At 47.7% G+C, this 21,192-nt stretch overlaps 2 protein-coding genes across 4 annotated transcripts in view; both read left to right on the top strand.

Moving 5' to 3' along the window:
• The window catches only part of LOC118667622 (zinc finger protein 658B-like), a 33,727-nt gene extending 32,879 nt beyond the window's left edge, over nucleotides 1–848 (top strand). For all 3 annotated transcript variants that reach the window (XM_036331359.1, XM_036331356.1, XM_036331343.1), the window contains one exon: nucleotides 737–848. In XM_036331359.1, the coding sequence (XP_036187252.1) occupies nucleotides 737–813 (77 nt within the window). In that variant the 3' untranslated portion in view covers nucleotides 814–848. The remainder of the gene's footprint in view (nucleotides 1–736) is intronic.
• Nucleotides 849–17,185: 16,337 nt separating this feature from the next.
• The window catches only part of LOC118666859 (NUT family member 2G-like), a 4,655-nt gene continuing 648 nt past the window's right edge, over nucleotides 17,186–21,192 (top strand). Inside the window, exons 1-6 of the mRNA XM_036329145.1 lie at nucleotides 17,186–18,120; nucleotides 18,263–18,391; nucleotides 18,861–19,000; nucleotides 19,461–19,705; nucleotides 20,089–20,205; nucleotides 20,762–20,955. Coding sequence (XP_036185038.1) covers nucleotides 17,186–18,120; nucleotides 18,263–18,391; nucleotides 18,861–19,000; nucleotides 19,461–19,705; nucleotides 20,089–20,205; nucleotides 20,762–20,955 — 1,760 coding nt within the window. The remainder of the gene's footprint in view (nucleotides 18,121–18,262; nucleotides 18,392–18,860; nucleotides 19,001–19,460; nucleotides 19,706–20,088; nucleotides 20,206–20,761; nucleotides 20,956–21,192) is intronic.

The raw sequence follows: 21,192 nt of genomic DNA, 5'->3' as shown, positions 1-21,192 counted from the left end.
GTGCAGGAGGCAGCTGATCGGATGTTTCTCTCCCATCAGTGTTTCTAACTTTCTATCCCTCTCCCTTCCTCTCTGTAAAAAAAATCAATAAAATATATTTTAAAAAAAGAGGGAAGTTCATAGCACTAAGGGCCTACCTCAAAAAAAAAACAAGAAAAACTGGTAATAATCTATCTAACTTAAAGAATTAGAAAGAGAAGAATAAGAAAAGTCCAGAGTAAATAGAAGAAAGGAAATAATAAAGATCAGAGCAGAAATAAATAACATAGAGGTCAAAAAAACAATTCAAAAGATCAATAAAACCCAGAGCTGGTTCTTTGAAAAGATAAGCAAGATTGATAAACCTCTAGCCAGACTCACTAGGTGTGGGAAACTGATATAGGGTTAAGCCTCAGACTGACCTGTTGGTAAAGTCACAAGCAAGTCCCAGCTTAGAGGGCACAGTCCTCTTAGCATAATTAGGCTTGACCTTATAACACTCCCTAGATCTTATCTGGGAAGCTAATGGGCTGAGGAAGTGCAGGAAGTGTAACCATGGTCAAAACAAGTGAAACTCACAAGAACTGTGTAACTATGGTAACCACTACCTTGTTTACCTCTCACTATAAAAAGCTTGGTGAGGCCTGAGCACAGTGGAAGTCCTTCCTCTTGAGTTGGACTTGCTCCCCTGGTCCCCAATATTCCCAAATTATCTCGTGTCTTTCCTTTGTCATTTGTTGTGCGGCTCCTCTTCCAGACCCGAACCCTGAACCACGCAGGACGTGGAGGGAAACACTTACGACATCTGGCGCCCAACGGGGACTCTGGAAGTGAAGGCAAAAGTGAGGAACAAAGAATTCACCATAAAGGTAGGAAAATTCACCGTAAAGGTGAGGGGTTATTTCACCGCACACAAACGCCCACAATCAGCTACAGTGGTCCGGAGCTGTAGGCAGTGTGGGAACGTTTTCTCAACCAGGGTAACGGGGCAGGATTCGGCTTTAAAAAGGTAGATTCAGCTTTTAAAAAAGTAAGAAACTTTACTATAGACTTTTGAGTTGTATGTTTAAGGAGTTAAAAGTTTCAGAAGGTAATCTCTTATAGTTTTTGCATGTTATAGAACATAACTTTTGTTTTCTTGAAAAAGGCACATTAGATTTTGAATGCTTGCCAAAAAGTTAGAACTTGAAAAAAGGTCAGCAGCAGGGAAAAACTTGCCTCCAAACTGTTTTTCCTTGTGAAACACAGTATTTCATTTGCTAGAGCCTATAAGAGAGGCCAAGGAGGATAAATCTCCTCCCCTTGCACCCTCCGCTCCTAAAGAGGAGCAGAAAGAAAAGAAAAAATGGGAGGAATGGCCTTCATGGCTCCCTCCACCTCCATGTTCTAATCCTGAAATGTTTACTTCTCTGTTAATAGAATCACCTGTGCTAAAACCCCAAATTATAAAGAAATTGGAATATTAAAAGGTACTCCATTAAATCAGACTGAGAAAAGAGTGCCATGGTCACCTCAATGTGGTTTCTTGTTCAAATTAAAATCTTAATTTGTATTTGGAATCTAAAATCTGTAATAAGAAATGAAATTCCGCTACCGAATCCACCTCTGGTGTGGAGAGATTCAAAGGTGGCAGGAGAGGGCAGAGCTATAAGCTCTCCCGCAATGAGATTACTTAATGTTTTGTTTAAAAATTACCGGAGAACGTGTCAGGAAGTGCAAAGTTTGGCCAAGATAACCTTGGGTGCTAGCCATAACTTTGGAAAGCGAAAAAGGAAAAAATTTAAAATTTCTTTTTCTATTAAGCATGACTTTGGGAACAAATACGCCATCTGAGTCATTTGCTGAAACTTCCCCCAAAGCAGGATGTGGGGAAAGTGAAGAAGGGAGCACATGGCGATCCAATGTGGATGCCTCCTCCCCAAGTATTCTAATTTAAACTCTTCTTGTGATTGAAAAGTTTTACAAAATTTAAAAATGCACCTGGGATTTCTGTGCATGTGTAAAGAGAAAAACTGGCTTGGAACTAAGGTGCGCATCATCCGATTTTGGACATTTAGATAGAGTTTTCAGCTGAAATCTCTTTACAAATGTACAAAATAAAACCCAAGACTGATTATTTCCTAAGAAAAATGGTGTATTTGAGCCAGGGAAGAAATGCAGGCTGGTTCTAGCAACAAGATTGGTATTTTTCCATAATAAAGTGATTTTTGAAATGTTAATGAAACCTGTTCAAAAAGCTAACTTTAAGACCTCTAGAAGAAAATTCAGTAAAATTGTCTGTTACAGAAAATTTGCCAAAGTAAATGCCTTAAAATAATAATTTGGATTTGAATCTCAAGAACTATATTAATTATAAAAATCTAAGTAGCCCGGTAAAGGACGGCTACGCTCTTTAATTAAGGCTGGCTTCCCAAGGCAATTTCTAATGGAGGAAGGGCTAGCCTCCCTTCCCCCAACAGAACAAGCAGGTAGGCCAAAAATTTCCCACCAGTGGCAACCTCCAAAGAGAGGCTTGCTTCCCAGTTTCCCATCCTTGGTAGAAAGAATGTAACTAATTTGCATTTTAATGGTTACCTGTTTCCAGTCAATGGCAGCCCAAGGTTTTGGGAGTTTGCTAAATTGAATTAGATATTCTGAAATAACAAAATGCTAAAATATGAATCTAAATTTCCCTCATGAAAAATCTAGAGGACAGAATTAAATCTATTGATTATGTCTTGTATTTTTGAAGTTTATTCTTAAAAATGTTACTGATTGAGAAATTCTAAATATTTAACTTGCCAGCTAAGAGTTTAAAGTTCTAAGATCAGTTTTAATTTAATTGATATCTCTTAATAATTATAAAAGGTATATAATCTTTAAATCATATATACACATATATATTTGATGGTCTTTCAAGTTGGATTTCAAAACTATAACCAAGGAATGACTTTGGGACATTTCATGGGCCCTGAAATGTTTTCAAAAGTTTATTCTCTCTTCTTAAAGGATTTTTTAATAAAGCCAATTTAATATACTTGAAATCACATGGAAAGCTTTATCAAATATAAATTAATAAATATATTTTTAAGTTTTTGCCTCTAAGAAAGGGCAAAACAAGTTATTTTGTTTGCTATTTCTTAAAATACAGCAATAGAATTTTAAGATGTAATTTAAAATAACAAAAGCTCCTCACCGCTGCATTTTAAATTAGGCTGCAGGTGGGGCAGCATTTGCACCTCGTGAGTCAGACATAAAACTTTACTAAATTTACTAACTTTATTAATAAAAGTACCTACTATAAGAAGCCAGTATCTCTGTAAGCAATTGAATCCTAATAAAGTAAAATTCTTCTAAAAAAGTTACTGAAGGCTTCCCATGATCCTTCTGTATATGCGAATAAGCCGAAAGGGAATGCTGTTTAAAAATACTATCTTAAATTTAATAAAAGGAGAAATTTTAAAATTTTGAAGTATCTTCCACTAATATTTATAGAATAATCTAATGATTTGCTGTTAAAATACCAAATCTGAAAGTACAGTCACCATAAATGTTTAATGACTTTGACTTGAAATACATGGCCTTACGGCACTATCAGTCAACATCCAGGAAGTAACCCTGTAGGTTACCTAGTGTAAAAGAAAAAGATTTCTTTTTAAATTGAAGTTCTCCAAGTCTAACCCAGCAGGAGGAGGACGAGCCAGACAACAAACAGCCTGGAGACCACCTGGGGCATGGTAAAGAAGACTGTACAGAGAATGTCTTTCTTGCCATGCTAGCAGTAATCATCTGTACGGTAATATTACCTAGGGCAAATGTGTAAGTATTTCAGACTTATACTCCTGACCCTTCATGGATAAGAACCCTTATGTGGGCCAATCCTTCCAGGAAGACCACAGGTGGGGCAAGGAAGCATATGGACAAGGTATTATTACACAGTTGTTGCCACTCAGCTTCCCGTTTGTATGACTCTGAATCAAGCCACTGCTCCTTGTGTGTAAAATTAAAGAGAAGTTTTTGGCCAGCCTGGACCCCAAAGAATGGGGAAGAAATGGCTCAAGTACATGTATTATCTCTACTTGCTCCGGGGAAAGGTACAGAAAATATAAGTATGCTAAGGCACCCCCCCCCCCCCACTAAGCCTTTACGTAAATGGTCTTATGTATGGAATCCCACTGAGGAAGAAGTTAATTGGCAAGATTGTTATAGTAATTATCCTACCACCAGCAAACTTAATAATTTTTTTTTCTTTGTAGACTGGAGCCCTTATGGGTCTCTGTATAGTAACACCCGCACCCCTAAATGGAAAGGGAATGCATCCTATCTATATGCTGAAGAAAATCACTCCATCTTATGGAGGAGACTTTTTGGGCCTCAATGACAACATGACAACTGGCCTCTGCAAAGTATGCAGTGGAAATTAGCTGCTGCACTTGCACCTATAAAATGGTATAGTTTCAATGATAGTTCAAATAGTTCCATTTTTGCTTTACGAGGAGCTCTCAATAAGACAGCGTTCGCTACTGCCTGTGTGTTTGATCGTTTGTGCTCCTATCAGGCCCCATTCAGATGCATCTTAATGTTACAAGCCATCTGTATGAGGTGTCATGCACAGCTTGTACATTATCCCATTGTATCAATTCTATTGTTCAAAAGAACTCCCTCATGATTTTAAAACAACCAGCTTTTGCTTGGGTTCCCACTAATTTAACTGAACCATGGGAATCTCATCAAACCTATGAACTGTTGCATGATCTAGTAAAAAATCTTAAAAAGACAAAGATTTCTTGGGATGTTAATTGCAGGAATCTTTGCCCTCGTAACGTTACTTCTGCGGGCATTGCTGTTTCATCTATGGTACAGACTGCTCAGACCTCTCATTTTGTACAACAGGTCAAGGAAAATGTAACTAAGAGCTTGTCTATACAAAAAGAAATTAACAGCCAGTTTAAAATTGAATTGCCATGGCCTAGAGCAAAGAATATCCTTACATGATATTGTTCTACAATGTCATTATTGTACATTTATCCCAAACAAACTTACAAATTAATTCTTTGAATGTTTGGCAGTAATTTAATTAAGGACATGAAATGATTTAATCCCTTCTACTGTGTGGAAGGCCTCCCTGAGAAGGCACTTGAGCATTCTGTATTGACCTCTCTTGCCCTTTTTGCCAAGAGGGTCCCTCTTCTCACAATTCAATTGCCTACAGCTGTTGCCTGAGCTCTGTTCATGCTGAGGTTGAAGCCTCGTGGTGGCTGGTGCCATGGATCTGTCTCTCGCCCCATGAAGAAACCTGGGTTCCCCAAGATATGTGATTAATGCCGGGACCCCGCCAGCAGGCGAGGGGATCCTAAGGCAATTGCTGGGCGTGGAGGCCATGAGGACATAGGCTACCACGGAGACAGAACTGAACCTCACATCACCCTGTTTGGCCCCGGAGGATGGCTGGTTAGTCAAAGACGGGTAAGATTCCTCAGGGAGGAACAACATAAGATAGGCACAGTCGCAGAGGGGCCAGCAGAAGAGAACTTGGGGGTCAACAGAGGTGGGGCACAGATCCTCACACTCCCAACTATGCAGGGGCTTGAACACTCCCTTCTGAGGGAGGTCTCCTGCCCCCATGGCTGCTTCTTGCTTCCCATGCCCAGCCCAGATCGGGACCCAGGTAACAGAAAGAGACTTGGCCCAGCTGAGATCAGTACCCAGACAACAGAGACTTGGCTGACAACAGCTACCCTATATCTACATCCAGCCTAACACCAAGGATGCTGAGGGCTTTCTCAAGGATGCAAAATAATCCTTTCCATTAATATTTACAGTGTAAACTAAGATTGTTGTTAAAGTATTAAATTTGACAGTAAAATAGTAGTCAAGTTTTCAGATTGATTTAAATTGGATATTGAAATAAGTAAATATTCAAGAAGTATTAACCAAAATTTTCATTTCATAGTAAAATTGCTTAACATGCAATGAACTTAAAACAGTCATGTTTTTGTGCAAAAAATTAAAATGTAAAATTATCTAGACTGCATTATAAATTTTCCAAGAAACCTCCTATTAATTAAATAAAAAAGGGGGGATAGTGGAAGAATACCATGTAAGGAAAAATATCCTGTAACTAAATTAAATCTAGAAAAAATTTTTCATTTATAATGCTAACAGCAAGACACCCAGGAAAACACACATGGTGTCAAAATAAGCCAAAGGAAAATCATTTGGGCACATATAAAAAGGACCCCACGTAAAAATTCCCTTTATTAACCTTCAGTCGAGAATATGTTTGTATATTTTCAGAAAACAACTTCAAGACCATGTGGATTCCTGCAACAGAGAGGAATTATCAGGAATGCTCCAGCCATGAGGACAAGAGGAAAAACAATCCAGGGATCGAAGATGCTGATGACGCTTTGCCATGCTAGCAGTCAGCAGCTGTTTGTCGCTGCAGGTTGCCCAGGATCAAACCAGAGAGGGTCGGACCTGCATTGCCACCCTTTTTCCACCATCCAGAACTGAAATATCATTGCTGACATGTACACCTAAGGAACTGTCAGACATTGAAACTTGGACTCAGAACTGTTGGAAATTGAAATTGGGACATAAAACATTTTTTCTTCTTAAAATGTTATGCTTAAGTTTTAAAATGTTTTGGGTTATGGATTGGCATTGTTATTGTTTTAATAGCCAGAGTTTTGTTCTTGATGTTTAAGTTTTATTTTCATTATAGTAGCTTAATAAAAAAAAAAAAGGGTGAGATGTGGGAAACTGATATAGAGTTAAGCCTCGGACTGACCTGTCGGCAATGTCACAAACAAGTCCCAGCTTAGAGGGCACAGTCCTCTTAGCATAATTAGGCTTGACCTTATAACACTCCCTAGATCTTATCTGGGAAGCTAATGGGCTGAGGAAGTGCAGGAAGTGTAACCATGGTCAAAACAAGTGAAACTCACAAGAACTGTGTAACTATGGTAACCACTACCTTGTTTACCTCTCACTATAAAAAGCTTGGTGAGGCCTGAGCACAGTGGAAGTCCTTCCTCTTGAGTTGGACTTGCTCGCCTGGTCCCCCAATATTCCCAAATTATCTCGTGTCTTTTCTTTGTCATTTGTTGTGCGGCTCCTCTTCCAGACCCGAACCCTGAACCACGCAGGACGTGGAGGGAAACACTTACGATAACTAGGAAACAAAGAGAGAGGACCCAGAAAAACAAAATCAGAACTGAAAGAGGTGAAGTAACAACTGACCCCAGAGAAATACAAAGGATCGTAAAAAAAAAAAGGTACTGTGAACAACTTTATTCCAATAAAGAGACAACCTAGATGAAATAGACATATCCCTAGAAAAATACAACCTTCCAAAACTCATTTAGGAAGAATCAGAAAACCAGAATAGGCCAATAACTACTGATAAAATTGAAGCAGTAATAAAAAAATTTCCAGCAAAAAAAGCCCTGGTCCAGTTGGCTTCAGTATCCTCCTCAAATTATTACAAAAAATTCAAGAAGAAGGAACACTTCCCAGCTCTCTCTATGAGGCTAGCTTTACCTCAATTCCAAAACCAGATAAAGACACTACAGAGAAAGAGAATTACAGGTCAATATCCCTGATGAAGAAGACACTAAAATCCTCAACAAACTATTAACAAATCAGATCCAACAATACATTAAAAATATCAGACACCATGACCAAGTGGGATTTATTCCAGTGATGCAAGGCTGGTACAATTTCACAAATCAATAAATGTGATATATCACATAAACAAATTAAGACATAAATCACATGATCATATCAATTGATGCAGAAAAAAAAGCACTTAACAAAATCCAACACTCTTTTGATAAAAACTCTCAGCGAAGTGGAAATAGAGGGATCATACCTCAACATAGTAAATATCATAATAACAAACCTACAGCCAACATTGTACTCAATGGACAAATGCTAAAACCATTTTTTCTAAGAACAGGAATAAGATAGGGATGCCCTCTTTCACCACTTTATTCAATATAGTACTGGAAGTCCTAGCCATTGCGAACAAACAAGAAGAAGAGATAAATGGCATCTAAATTGGAAAAGAAGTAGTAAGACTCTCATTATTTGCAGATGACATGATGCAGTACACTGAACACCCTAAAGACTCCATCATAAAACTATTAGATTTAATAAATGAATTTTAAAAATGTACCAGGATACAAAATTAACACCCAAATATTTACTTCTTTTCAGTCCAGACAAGTTTCTAAGCTTTCTAAATCTCCGTTTTCCAGCTAATGAAAAGAAAATAGGATTCTATTGAGTCTCCTATCTACATACTCCAGGGCTTCTGTGAGGATCAAATGAGATGAGACACAGGAAAACACTTCACAGACATTTGGTTAAAGTATAAAATGCTTGCACCTGGCTATAAAGCAAATGGTGTTCCTGGGCTGAAGAAGCTCCTGATAATATAGTCAGTGGATTTCTCCACAGAAACTTTGCAGGTCAGAATGGACTGGCACCAAATATTAAAAGTGACGAAAAGCAAGAACCTATAATCAATATCACTCTACCCATCAAAGCTATCATTTAGAATTGAAGGAGAGATACAGAGCTTTCCAGACATGAAAAAGTTGAAGGAGTTCATCACCACCAAGCTAGTATCACGAGAAATGTATCAGAGCAGCGTTCTATACAATAGCCAAGATACAGAAGTAACCTAATTGTCCATCAGTAGATGAATGGATAAAGAAAGATGTGCAACTGTAGACAATGGAATATTACTTGACCAAAAGAAAGAATGCAATCTTGCCATTTGCAACAACATGGGAGGGACTCTAGAGGGTATTATGCCAAGTGAAATGTCAGACAGAGAAACACAAATACCATATGATTTCACTTATATATGGAATCTAAAGAACAAAATAAATGAACAATCAAAACAGAAATAAACTCGTAGGTATGGAGAACATTTTGGTGGGTGGCAGATGGGAAGGAAGTTGGGAGAAATGGGTGAAAAAGGAGAAGGGAGAAAGATATACAAGTTGCCAGTTATGAAAACAGTTATGGGGATATAAAGTACAGTGTAATACTTACAATAATATTGTAACTATATATGGTGTCAGATGGATACTATACTTATCGAGGTAATCACTTTGTAAGTTATATAAAGTCACCATGTTGTACACCTGAACCTAATATAATATTGAATGGCATCTGACATTTAAAAGTTTAAAAAATTATTTTAGCAAAAAAGAGCAGAGGATTCCTTCTGTCCATGGAGAGATGGGGAATAACATATACTCCAGAAAATATCGGCTGCAGGACAGCTAGCTCTGTCCAGCCTTAGCCATTCCAATAATTTGAATTCATTCCTCCTGGTGGGGGATTTTCAGTGCTGATTCAAGATACAGAGATACTCCTGTCCCTTCCCCTAATAGAACTCGGGGTCCGTGACTTACCATTTCAAAACCAAACCAAACCAATCAAAACAACAAAACCAAAACATATACCTTGTATATACATTATACTGCATTTTCATTTAAAATATAAAACTTTATAAAAATATAAAACCAGGCCCAGCTCCAGTCTACTAACAACACACAATATGATCAGTACAACACACTGTCATTTTACTGAGGACTAGAGGCCCAGCGTGCACGAAATTGTGCACGGTTAGGGTCCCTAGGCCTAGCCTGGCCTCCGTCACATGGCCTCTCCTCACCCAAGGACTCTCTGTGAACCCAGCGACTGCTCCACAAGGTTCCCCCTGCCCCTCAACTGCTCCGTGAAGCTTGCTGTCACCCCCTGAAGCTAGCTGCTCCGCGAAACTGCCTCCTCCTGCCTCCCTACAACTGCTTCGCAAAACTCGAAAGCTGCTGCCTGGGTGACTGCTCTGCTAAGCTCATGGCCACCCCGCGAAGCAGCCCACCACTGCCGCTCAACAGTTCCCAGTCCTATCCCAACGCCAGCACCCCCTCATCTTGAGCGGCTCGGGGCCCGGGGAAAAGGGGGGACTGAGAGATGCTCCATGCATTTCATGGTGACCGGCTGCCTGTTCGGGTTGTGACGGCCCTTAGCTCTTTATATATTAGGATAGGTTATTAAGGGGGCATTGAGAGTCACTAGGAATTTGCTAGTATTAAGAGAAGCAGTTATTGGGAGTATTCAAGCAAGTGGGGCTGGCACATTCTGTTGGCAGGAGGATTCACCATGAGAGAGAAAAGGCCAGAAGGAGACTAACCATAAGGAAGGAGAAGGCCCAGAAATCCTCGGGGGGAACTAAGGGATTGAGGAGGCAGCTGTGGGGTCAGCTGGTGGGTACATTGATCACGTGGTTCCCTCTGGTGAGTGTGCAGTTAAACATTGAATAGAGGAAAGAGGGTCATGTCATCCTCTGTGAAACATGAGGCGCAAGAAGCATCCTGAGCCTTCAGAAAACAAAGAGCATGTCAAAAAGGGCTTGGGAATATCAGAGACACATATCTCATCAGAGTAAGACACCTCGGTCTGTCCAGGTCTCAGCTTCCAGCCCTCCACAGGCCCAAAGTCTCCCCGTCTCCATCTCTGCCACTTCACTGAGCCCTAAAGTACTTCCTATACCTAAGGATTGAGGTTTCCATGGAGCTAGGTGGGTTGAGAACTAGTGACACACCTAGTTGAGATACCACCCTGGAACAGATGGATGCAGGGACACAAGGCTCTGTAGACTTTCACCACCTGGACCCCTGTGAAGGGTGTCCTTGACAACAAGCCATACCCCAGAAGGGCCACAATGCCTGTAGCTGTCCAGCTGATTCTTAGGGAGTTTGCCTGGGGAACCCTTGGCCATCTGACCTCCTGTCTAGGAAGCCCCAAGACTTCCTGACTGCCCCCTGTCACACCAATAACACACCTGCGAAGGTTCTGCTCTGCCTGGCTATCTGTCTACCAGGCCCACTCATCTGGGTCCCTGATGTCAGGACTATTCAAGTGCAAAAGAAATGTCCACCTGCCTAAAGGACAGACATGCCTGAACCCATCTGCATGGAGAGGGGCCAGAACTTACCCACATTTGTATCAATTCTTTGACTCTAAAGAATGAACCAGGTGGGGTGGGGGGGGGGTAAATGGGGAAAAAGGAGACATATATAATACTTTAAACAAACAAAAATAAAAATTAATAAAAGAGAATGGACTAACCTGATTAAGAGCAATGCAATAACTAGGGTCCATGCACACACAGAAGAGCCCACAGACCCAGATGCCTTACTTGCAAATCATATAGAGCCTCCCATACATATGTCCACTGATGCCTGAATATTCTTGCTTCACAGACACAGACACACATATCTAGACACACACACACTAGTGGTGTGCTGGTGAGTGCTGAACACTCTCAGGGGGGTGTAGGAAAGACTTCATTTCTGGTGTGTACCTGATACAAAAATCCCCAGCATGACTAATTTCAAGGTATCCAGCTGATGTCACTGAACACAGTGTCTAGGAGAGTCATGTGTCATCAAGTATCCCAAGCTAGGATGAGCCAGTTCCAGTGCACCCCATCCTTTTTCATACCATATGTGCACACAGTACTCTTACACACTGAGTAGGACCCTCAACTCCCACCCCAGATACATACATCTCACACATGAACATTTCTACCCTCACCCTCACTGAATATACAGATAGACCACCTCTAATTACTTCAATGTTTACCAGCAAAATTCTAATTACTCCGTATATTCACATGCTACACACACTCTCACACATACACACACACACAATGACACACACACACACACACACACACACACACACACACACACACCATGGATCTGAATACAAACATGTGCAACCAACATACCACCCAGATGTACACACGGAATACCTACACACAGACTCTCTAAAATTACCAAATACACAACTGTCTCATGTGCCACCCAAAAAAAATCCATATGCATTCCCACAGCCCTAAAATGCACATTCTCCATGATTGCTGAACACACACACATACACACACACACACACACACACACACACACACCCTACAGTCTCAATTTCTCAACACACAAAGTGGAATCTCACACTCCCTAGCATATGCACCCCCTAAGCTCCAGGAACTCAAATACATACACAGTCACAAAAAAACCCTCTATATCAAATACATATATGTCTGCCTCCCACACACTGAGAGGACACATACAACCATCACCACCACATTCTGCAAGCATTACATTCTGGAACGAATGCAAAGAGGACTTCCTGATACACTCACAAATCCCAAATACATATACCCTCAAATCACTCATGAATATACACCCCCCACACAAGGATAGATACACGCAAAACACAAAAACACTGACAATCCCCTAATTCTCACTAATATGCATACACAATTCTCACATACTTGCATTCAAAAATTCCCAATTCCTGAACATATAGATCCCTCAAACTCTATACATTATTCCACATCTCTAGAATACAACCTCATTATCTCTCCTCTTCAGTCTATAATAATAAAAGCTTAATATGCTAATTAGACCAGACATCCTTCTGGATGTCCTTCCTTCCGAAATAAGCCACAGCGGGTGGGGCTGTGGCAGAGGTGGCAGAGGCCCCCGGATGCAGTGGCGGGGAGCCGGGGCTGGGGCCAAGGCCCTTGCATGAATTTCGTGCATTGGGCCTCTAGTATGTAATAAAAGGTCACCATATATATATTTTTCTATCCTCTCTCTGGATCTACAGACCACTGCTTTCTACTGGCTACTAAATACATGTAGAAACACTAGCACTCCCCAAAGAGATACACTTTAAGTACACCTAACAACCCCATAACCTATGAGCAGACTGACAATTCATGCACCTGGTGATAGATATAAACACCGACCAGTATACATGGGCAAGGCATGCAGAAATATCTCCAGAAAACCACATATAAAACAACTTCCAAATTCCAAATTACCCCTATTGAATGAGTCAGTTCTCACATCCAAAAACACTACAAATAACCGTATCACACACCTCCCGTACATAGATACCATCCTCCATCCCCTGTATAAGCACAGAAACCATCTCTCCCTCAAATACTCACACCCTCGGTTCCCAAAATATGTAAGCCTTAGGGCCCGACTGAAAAATGCAAACACGGAGCTCCAGCAAACATCCTTGCCCGGCCATGGCCCTGGAACACACAGTCAACTCCACACACACACTCTCCACAAGCCCCAAACAGACCCCCCAATACCCCGTGCCCTGCAAACATGCACACCTGTCTCCCCATACGTATGTCCTAACACACTTCATGCCACAGACACACCTGCGCACACATAACCCCTCCCAAATTCCCCAGAATTCACTCTCCCATCTTGTGAACACACAGCCACACCCCCCACACCAAACCGCACAGACACTAATGTTCACCGGCATATACACCTCCACACCCTCCAAAAGCAGCCTCCACCTGCACGTTCAGACACAGGCATGGCCGCCCCGTGGCCAGACGCCCGCAGACACAGCGTGAACCGGAGGCGCTGTCAGAGGCGGAAGAGCTGCCGGGAGCCGCGCTGTTCAGAAAGCGGGGGACACAGACCGACCCCGAGTTGGACGCTCACAGGCATCACGGGGCCGTGTAGGCCCCCCATCACTGACCCCCAACGGGCAGTTGCTGTCAATTCCCGGTGAAAACACACAGAATATGGGAGGGTGGGGGCTGAGCACAGACCCGGGGCACAGAGCCCACGGGGAGAACCACAGAGAAGAGGGGGCGCCTGAGAGGAGAGGTTCCCGCGCGCCCCTTACCTCCCCGTTTGCCTAACGGACTCCGGAGGCCGCCATGCCAGGCCCCGGGTGCAGCCTGGGCGGCCGTTGGGGACCCGCCTGCCATTAGCGCATGCGCGCGCCTGTGGGAGCCAACCGCCGCAACGGACGCTGGGAGCAGTTGCGGGACAGAGTCCCGCCCCCAGTGGGCGTGCTCGTGCATCCTGGTGCGAGGCACCCTGGGAAGGGCCCAGGCTGTCCCAGCAGGAGAGGAAGGAGGGGAGGGAGGGGCCCTGTGAGGCCTCCTGCAGGTCCTCCTCCCAGGAACCTCCCAGCGCGTGTGCAGGGAGCACTTGCGACTTTAAAGTTGCAAACGTGCAGTCCATGCACTTGGCTGCCCCTCGGGACAGAGTTTGGGAGAGGCCGGCCTGAAGCACTGTCCTCGGAGGGGCGAGTGCCTTCATGCCCTTGGACTGCAGGTCCCTGGTTTCTAGAGAGAGTAGGTCCTTCCTCCCAGAAGTCTGGGCACTGCATTGCACAATTCTGGCCAAGAACTTTAGACCTGGACACACTCTAAGAGACGCTTGCCACTGACCCCGTTCCTCCTGTATTTATTCAGTACGTGGGGGTTTTCAATAAATGTTTTTTTTAACAGATGTTTCCGTTGCAAGACTGTTGTTTTAACATTGATGAAGACATGACTGTCTGGGCCAGTTTCCGTTGACATGGCAGGTAGCATGGGAACAAAGTCACCCTGCCAGCCCTCCTTTTTTGTATTATATTGCAGAATTGCAGTTGGCAATAGAACGTATATATAGTAGCAGAATCAACTTACTGACTTGAGTTTGTCATACTTTCCAAAGAAACTGAAATTATAGCATCATCTCTCCGGTCATTTGCAAGAGGAGAAGGAGGCAGGAGAAAGACTCCTCACTACATTTTCCATTTTGCACAATTTGTGAACTATGCAAAGGCATTACTTGCTTAAAACAGTACATTAAAATCACTCAAAGAGTAAAAAATTAGACATTGAACAACATAAAACTCTGAGAAACAAAAAGTGGTGATTTCTGGTCTTGCCCTGTAGGCTACAGGGCCTTGCCCTGATGGACTGGAGCAAAGGGGATGGTTTGTAAGGCTGGGCGGCTGCATCTGCAGGGCTCCCAGCACTGGGCGGCACTTGGGGCCATGGGTCTGCTTCCTAAGGAATGATGTGCACACAGCCTCCGAGCATGCTGCCTCTGCTGGGTCAGTCCTAATTTCAAACACGGGGTTCCATGTGGCCATAGTTGCCATTATTTCTTCAGGCTGCATGCTCTGGATTTTGTTCAGAAAGTGTAGTCTGTGTTGAAGTCAACCAAGACCAAATAGGAAGCAGGTTAAGGGACCCAGAACTAGGGTGATGGATCAAGAACTGAAATAAAGGGCCCATCAGGTGACTTTGGGTGCCTAGAACTTAGAGAAGGTCATTACTGCTAGTGTGTCTTTAAATTTGTGAGTTTAAATTTGAAAGGAACTGCTGGTTCTCGCCTACCTATCAGAGCCCTCCATGGAATGCCCCCCCACCCCCACCCCAGCCCATTGGTCCTCGGCCCCTCCCCCGCTGCAGAAGGTCTGGAGCCCTACATTCTACAGTTCAAATCCAAACCTTCCCTCCACTGGATGCTGAGCAGCTGTTGGAGCAGCTCACTCTCTGGATTCTCCACTTGACTTTTCTCATTGTGGAGGCTACTAGGCAGCAGTGGTCAGTGAATGAGCCTGCGGGGATGGCTTCAGTAGGAGGTAAGACTATAGATTGGAGGGGGATGTTTTAAACACTGAGATGTCCCTCAAAACTTGGGGTTAAACTGTGACACTGGGGAAACACGGTTTGACTGAAGTAGGGGAGGGAGCGAGCACTGGACCTCCAAGGACCTGTCACCCAGGGAGACTGGGACCCATGGGAACCTGTGAGGGCACTGGCAGGAGGGCTCCTAGAGGTGGGTCAGGGTGGCTCAGGGAAATGCCTGGGTGTGGAGAAAGGACGGCAGCAGGCACGTGGGTTCTTCCCAGAGGGGAGACAAGCCACTGCCACGTGTGTGGGGGGAGTAGTGGGCGATGTCGTGGGGGTCGCACAGGGAGGGTCACGGGAAAGCCTAGTCCTGTGTGCTGTTCTTCGGGCAGCTGGAGCTTGCCCCACAGTATCTTTCTAAGGGACTTGACCTGAGTTCACTAGAGCTATTGGGGGCTGTGGGAGGGTCTTAGCCAGAAAGCTGTCCAGTGGGGCTGTCTGTGGCCAAGTCCACAATGAAATGTCCTTCCTGAGGGCTGGGCTGGAAGGTCCTCCAACTGCTGGAGCGCAGAGCTTCTCCCCTCCTTCTGGCCCCAGAGCTCACTCCTCCTCAGCCCAGGGAGCTGCTTGTTGGCTTGGATTCCACAGGGGCATGGCGGCCCGCCTCCCTGAGCTGTCCCGAATCATTCACCCTGTGGCCACCCAGGAATTCAGACCTACTTTCTCTTGTCCTGTATCTCATGGTGCACCCTCTGCCCTGCCCTTTACCTTTGAGATGAGGGGTTTGCTCAGAGTCCATGTCCCTGCTTCAGGGACAGAAAACAGATGTGGAGCCTGGGTGGTGTCCGTGGAACATCTGTGAAGGCAGATTCCTTTATAAAGGGGGAAGGGGAGTGAACAGGGGCAGGAAGACCACAGTCTGTGTCAGTAGTAAACGTCCGAGGCCGCCTGTCCTGAGGAATTAGGGGCACGTGGTGTGCAGCGTGCTCTCCTGGACTAGGTCTGCTTGAGTTCCTCTGAGCGGGGACGTGTTCAGACAACTGTGTCCCACAGTCACCGGCTCACACCTGCTTTCTACTGGGCATTCACTTTCCACTGTTGGGAGCTGGAAGGGGAAGGACCTCACACAGTCTGCAGTCCCATGACCCATCTAACAGGACAGCAGCTATGGAAGTTTCTGGAAACCCCTACCAACAGCCCCACTTTGCCGCATTCCTTGGCCTTTCTGTAACCCTCTGTAGCCAATGCTGGCTGTGAAATGACAAGCTCCTGAGGAGCCATTAGTCTGAGCGCTGGGGCCGAGTGGCAGGACCTGGCCCATGTTGGGTGTTCACTGTTGGTTCTGACACACATGTGCATGCTGGTCAGTGCGTTCAAGGGTCAGATCAGGGTCCCTGTGCCTTCTTGTGGGGAGACATTACTCAAGGGTTTCTGTGTTGTTGTGCAAGCCCAGGACAGAAAAGGGGTGATTTATATTGAGTAAAAGGAAGACTGAGGAGCAGATGGGGCCCTAATATTTTAGACACGGCCTGTTCTCAGAGGCCCTTTGGGTGCCTAGAGCTTACCTTGGAGAAGGTTACTACCGGAGTGGGTCTGCCTGGGGTCGTTGCCCCCAAAGCAGACAGCTGCCCAGGGCCAGGCATGAGGCTGGCAGGGTCGGTACCAGGGAATCCTTAGGGCGGCTCTCAGGGTCAGCACTGGCTGGGGCCGTTTCTTCTCGCAGACCGTGCTCAGGGAGCCTTGGCGATGGGGAGCAAGCTCTCCAGTGGAGTAATTCCCAACTGGAAGTCACAGTGTGACAATGACCTGAGGACATGTGCCACAGCCGCAGTTTGTCCATCCCAATGGCCCTGCCCTGGGAGACTCACTGCTCTGATTCCCCAGTGGCTACAGGGGGCCCAGAGCGCCTCAGTGCTGTTTGCTGGTTCTCCTCCTCCCTTCACCCTTTCCTTTGTCTCAACAGCATCTGCAGTGCTGGGAGCGGATGTGACCCTGAAGCCCAGTGCCTCCATGACTTCTTTTATGGCACGGCACTTTCCCCAGCCCACTACTGGCCCCACCCACCGGCCACCCTGGGAGCAGCACTTGCCGCCCCTCAGGATCCTGTCATTCCCTCCTGGCCGCCCCCTGGTGCTGCCCGCTTTGCCCAGGACACCTGTGGTGGCCGGAGATGCTGGTCAAGGCCCCGTTGGGCCTGAGGCTTGTAACATCATGGACCAGGTCAGGTCAGAAGGGGGACGACCACAGCCCTCCCAGACTCAGACCATTGTCCTGACTCAGGCCCCCCTCAACGGGAGTGCTCCAGGTGCCATCTATGGGGGTGCTGTGTGTCCTGCACCCCTCTTCTTGGAAGCCACTGCGGTGGAGACGATTATGTCCTCCTCCGCATTTGGGGGCACCCAGGCCGGCAATGGAGGTTGGTGTCCCGGCCTTCCTCCTCAAGCTCCACCACCAGCTGCCCAGCTGGCCCCCATCATCCCCCGAGTGGACCCTGGACCACAGCCACATGGGGCTTCCAGGGAGGGTGGCCTGGCCGCCTCCCAGTCCAAGGCCTCGCTGGATGACGCCTGTAACCCCAAGAGTGTGTATGAGGACTTCCGTCGTTGGCAGTGCTTCAAGGCCCTGGCCCAGGGGCACCTTCCCCAGAGTCCTGATGTGGGAGCTCTTTGCTGCTTCCTCATGTGAGTGCATTGGGCAGGGCAGGGGCTGTGCCTGGAGCTTTCAGTCCTGCCGGGTGGGGTTGGGAACCTGGCACCACTGAGCTGGGGTGGGCAGGCGGGTGGAGGCCAGGCTGCAGCCATGACTGACCCTGAGCCATTACAGGCCAGCGCTCCGGTCCCTGTCCCGCCTGAGGCCCACCATGACGCTGGAGGAGGGAATAGGGCAGGCCATGCAGAAATGGCAGCGCAAGAGCAACTTTGACCGGAGGGTCTATTCTGAGATGGCAGAAAAGTGAGTCAGGGTCCTTGGTCCCCACAGCTGGGGGTGGGGGTGGGGAGCCTGACTGCGGGGCAGGGTCCAGCTGTGAGGTCTCATCAGAGAGGAGGGTGGTGGAAGGGTGTCACTCAGCACGGGGTCCCCGCAGCCCAGAGGCCCTTCTCTCCTGGGGAAGCCTCTCCCTCAGCTTCAGAGTGTGGGTGCTTCTGTCCCACCTCCCGGGAGCTCCCCCCTCCTCTGACGCTGACCTGTCCTGGGCTGGACATGAAGGCTCAGGACAGGCTGGGGAGAAGGTGCCCAGCCCCGTGGGCAGACTCCAGCCAGAGGGGCTGTGCAGGAATGTGCTCAGCCAGCCTCCTGCCTCCCTAGTGTCCAGGCCTTGACAGGCCCAAGACACTGGCTCTCCCATCCCTCCACCCACTGCTGCCTTTTTTGGCTCCCGGCGGCCTCCTTCTCAGCACAGCTGTGCCCCCCTCACCCCCAGGTTCATGGAGTTTGAGGTGGAGGAGCAGATGCAGTTTGAGAAGTTGCAGTTGAAGAAGGGGGCGCACACCCAGCCTCCTGCTGCCCCACCGAGACCTGATTCTCGGGGGCCCCCAGCCCCAGTGGTGGGCAGGCAGCCAGGTAGGCCAGCACATTCCCACGGGAGCCCATGGCCAAAGGCAACAGGGCCTAGGGCAGGCCACTGTCCCCACCCACATGGGCCCTTCTCCTTCAGGGGGGCTTTGTTCTTTCAAGGGAAACAGCCCTGAGAGCAGGGTCTCTGAGCCTTTGTCCCCATTTGGTCTGGACCTGGTCCACTTTCTCATCCCCTCTCCCCGCTCCCTGTCAAAGGCCCCACATGAAGTCTGCTGAGAAGCAGGCTGGCTGCAGGGCCCCTTGTTGATTCGGTGGCTCCACACGTCCTCACACATGACTCTCTTGGGTGCTCCCCTCTGGCCTCTCCCCTCACATAGTCACAGGCTTCAGGTGGCCCGACCCAGCCACACCCATATTAATGCCCCAAACACTGCCCTCAGCAGCGCATGCCCTGGAGGTGGGAGCTTTATCCCCTCACGCTCCCTCCTCTTCCCTCTCTGCCCAGCGCGCACTACCAGGAAGGCTGTACCCAGCGCCCAGTGCGCCCACACACCCCAGCCGCCCTGGGAGACTGAGTCCCGCAATGGGACCCCCCCTGAGGCCGAGCAAGAGGACATGGAAATCATGGATGAGCTGCCCATGGGGGCGCCAGGTGGAGGACGGGAAGATGAAGAAAAGGAGTGGCTGCAGGACGAGGGTCTCCTGAGCTACCTGGACCAGCTGTGCTCCCAGGAAGACTTTGTCACCCAGGTGGGCTGGCTGGCAGCTCCGGGTCTATACGGTCCCAGAGGGAGGCGCTGCGGCACCCAGACCCGGGTTCTCCCAGGCTGATGGGATTGGGCTCTGCTCTTTGTTCCTGAGCTGGATGGGTGAGAGAGTATGTGTGTCTGTGTGCATGTGTGCGCTTTGTGTGGGTGTGGTGTGTGTGCTTTGTTCATGTGTGTGTACCCGTGTGTGTGTATGTGCATGTATGTGTTTCTGTGTGTGTGTGCACCTGATGACCATGATGGAGTAAAACACCCCCCTGAGCAGGAGGACAGGTGGGTCTTGGCTTTCCCACTTGTGCTCCAGGCCCCGCTGACTCCCAGTCTGCTCCCTGCCAAGGGGCTCACAGCCGCTTCCTTCTGTCCCAGGTGGAGGCGGTCATTCACCCCCAATTCATGGAACAAATAATGTCCCCAGACGCACAGCAGGATCCCTTGGCCCTAGCTGAGGAGTTGGAGCAGGAGGAAGGGCTCACTGCTGCCCAGGTGAGCCAGGGGAGGGTGGACATTAGGGAGATGGGAGGGGGACCCCAAGTGAGCCATCGGACCCAGGGACCCCAGGGGAGTTAGAGGAGGGACAGACCCTAGTGAGTCAGGGAGGGAGGGATCCAGGTAGATCGGTGGTGGGGGGCCCTCAGAGAGCCAAGGGAGGGTGCACACAGGTAAACCAGGGCAGGGAGCAGCCCAGGACCAGGACACACATGCCTGTGTCCACACCACCCCTGCCTGCAGGCACCGCATGCCAAGGGGCCAGTCCTGGGTGGGAGCAGGGCAGGATGACAAGAAGGAGAGGGCTACAGAGAGGACGGGGTGGGAACCCAGAAAGGGAGGGGCCAGGAAGCTGAGAATATGGCACAGGGGACAGAGGAGAGACACATGACTGTGGTGGATTCCAGTCACGGTGTCACCTCCCCCTCCTCCCCCCTGTGCCATTGTCCCATCACCCACGCTCCTCCTACACACACACACACACACACACACACACACACACACACACACACATGTGTGTGCAGCGTCAGTCACTGTCCCTTCTTCCTCCCAGCTGGTAGAGAAGCGACTCCTGGCCTCCAAGGAGGGGGACGTGCAGGCACCCCCGAGTCACGGTGCTCCCCTGTGGGGCTCAAGTCCTTCTGAGTCTGCGACCAGCCAAGATGCCCAGAGGCGTGACCGTGGCCCCCAGCTGGGGGTCAGTGACAAAGCCTGCCCACCAGAGACCGACTTCAAGGACCAGCAAAGGCGCGGCCCAGCAGGCGCCTACCGGCCCAGGCCCCAGGCCTTTGCTGTCTCTGCGGGGTGTCAGGAGCACCCAACACTCCGGGCTCGATGCCCCCCCGCTGCTCCCCAGGGCCACGGGCCTGCTGACTGCGCACTGGGCCCCAGGGAGGCCTGCGTCCCCAGAGAGGCCTCTCCTGCCAGGGAGACTCGCGGGCCAGCGGACAGGCCCCGTGAGGAGGAGGAGGACCCTCCGCAGCC

This window comes from Myotis myotis, unplaced genomic scaffold (genome assembly GCF_014108235.1).
Source record: "Myotis myotis isolate mMyoMyo1 unplaced genomic scaffold, mMyoMyo1.p scaffold_m19_p_12, whole genome shotgun sequence".
Taxonomy (NCBI): Eukaryota; Metazoa; Chordata; class Mammalia; order Chiroptera; family Vespertilionidae; genus Myotis; species Myotis myotis.
Note: the sequence above shows the minus strand (reverse complement) of the source record. Positions and strands in the feature narration are given on the sequence as shown.